General features: G+C 43.7%; 1 protein-coding gene across 1 annotated transcript in view; it reads left to right on the top strand.

Annotated features, from left to right (window-relative positions):
• Positions 1-487: 487 nt before the first annotated feature.
• T265_08524 (hypothetical protein) overlaps positions 488-911 on the top strand; it is a gene marked incomplete at both ends in the record, with an annotated part of 7,061 nt that continues 6,637 nt past the window's right edge. Inside the window, 2 exons of the mRNA XM_009174353.1 lie at positions 488-571; positions 635-762. Coding sequence (XP_009172617.1) covers positions 488-571; positions 635-762 — 212 coding nt within the window. The remainder of the gene's footprint in view (positions 572-634; positions 763-911) is intronic.

Raw genomic sequence — 911 nt, forward strand, 5'->3', positions numbered from 1 at the left:
ATGAGTGTATTTCTCGAAAGTCCGGTCTTCTGTTTTAGGCGTTGCACAAATTGCACATCGCTGTGTAAATTTACATGTCTGTAAAGTTAGTTTGCCTGAGATTATCCTTTGAATAGTAGTTCCTCCAATTTCTGTGTTAGGTTGAGAATCCGAAAAAACATTGCACAAAATCCAGTAAACAATGTCAAAGCGTACATGCTCGACTGATTAACAGTGGGACGCAAACTTAATGGTCAGACTGCTCACAAAGGCGTGCTTAACGCTGATTTATATACCAAGTGCTGAGAAGTAGCATGTTCACATCTAATGCAAGTTTAGATGTTAATTTTTCGCTAGATGTATTAGCACAGAATGTCAGATATTGTTACCTGTTCCAAAACCTTCCCAACACATGTTTAATGGTTTAGATCGGCTCAGCGTGGTAATCAGCATTGGTTAAAGGGTTCATTCTAGGTAGCATGCAGCTGTCATCATCATCATCGACAGCATGACATCAGTGGTCAACACCAATGCTTCACTGCCGTACAACCATCACTTATTTGAAAGAGTTATGGTAAAGAAAAGAATAGAGGTGGACGGGGAAGGGACTTAGTGCTAACTTAACACAGTCATTCCGAGGTGCCTACACCTCCAGACATTCATTCAGGCAATTTGGATAGAAACTGATAACAAGAACGCCACTGACATCGGTTGGCAGCCATATCTTGTAATGTCTCCAAGCAGGCACAGTGAGGATCACGCGGTCCTCATCCTGGAAGGCGAGTAGCACCGACAGCACCCAAGTGTTTCGTGATCTCCTTCATACTCCTCCGCCAAGTCAAGGGTTTGCCACCTCTCTGTTTACGCCACTCTGAATTGGGCATGGAAAACAGCACTCTCATCGGCAAACAATGGTTCGGCATACGCAACAC

This window comes from Opisthorchis viverrini (genome assembly GCF_000715545.1).
Source record: "Opisthorchis viverrini unplaced genomic scaffold opera_v5_223, whole genome shotgun sequence".
NCBI lineage: Eukaryota > Metazoa > Platyhelminthes > Trematoda > Opisthorchiida > Opisthorchiidae > Opisthorchis > Opisthorchis viverrini.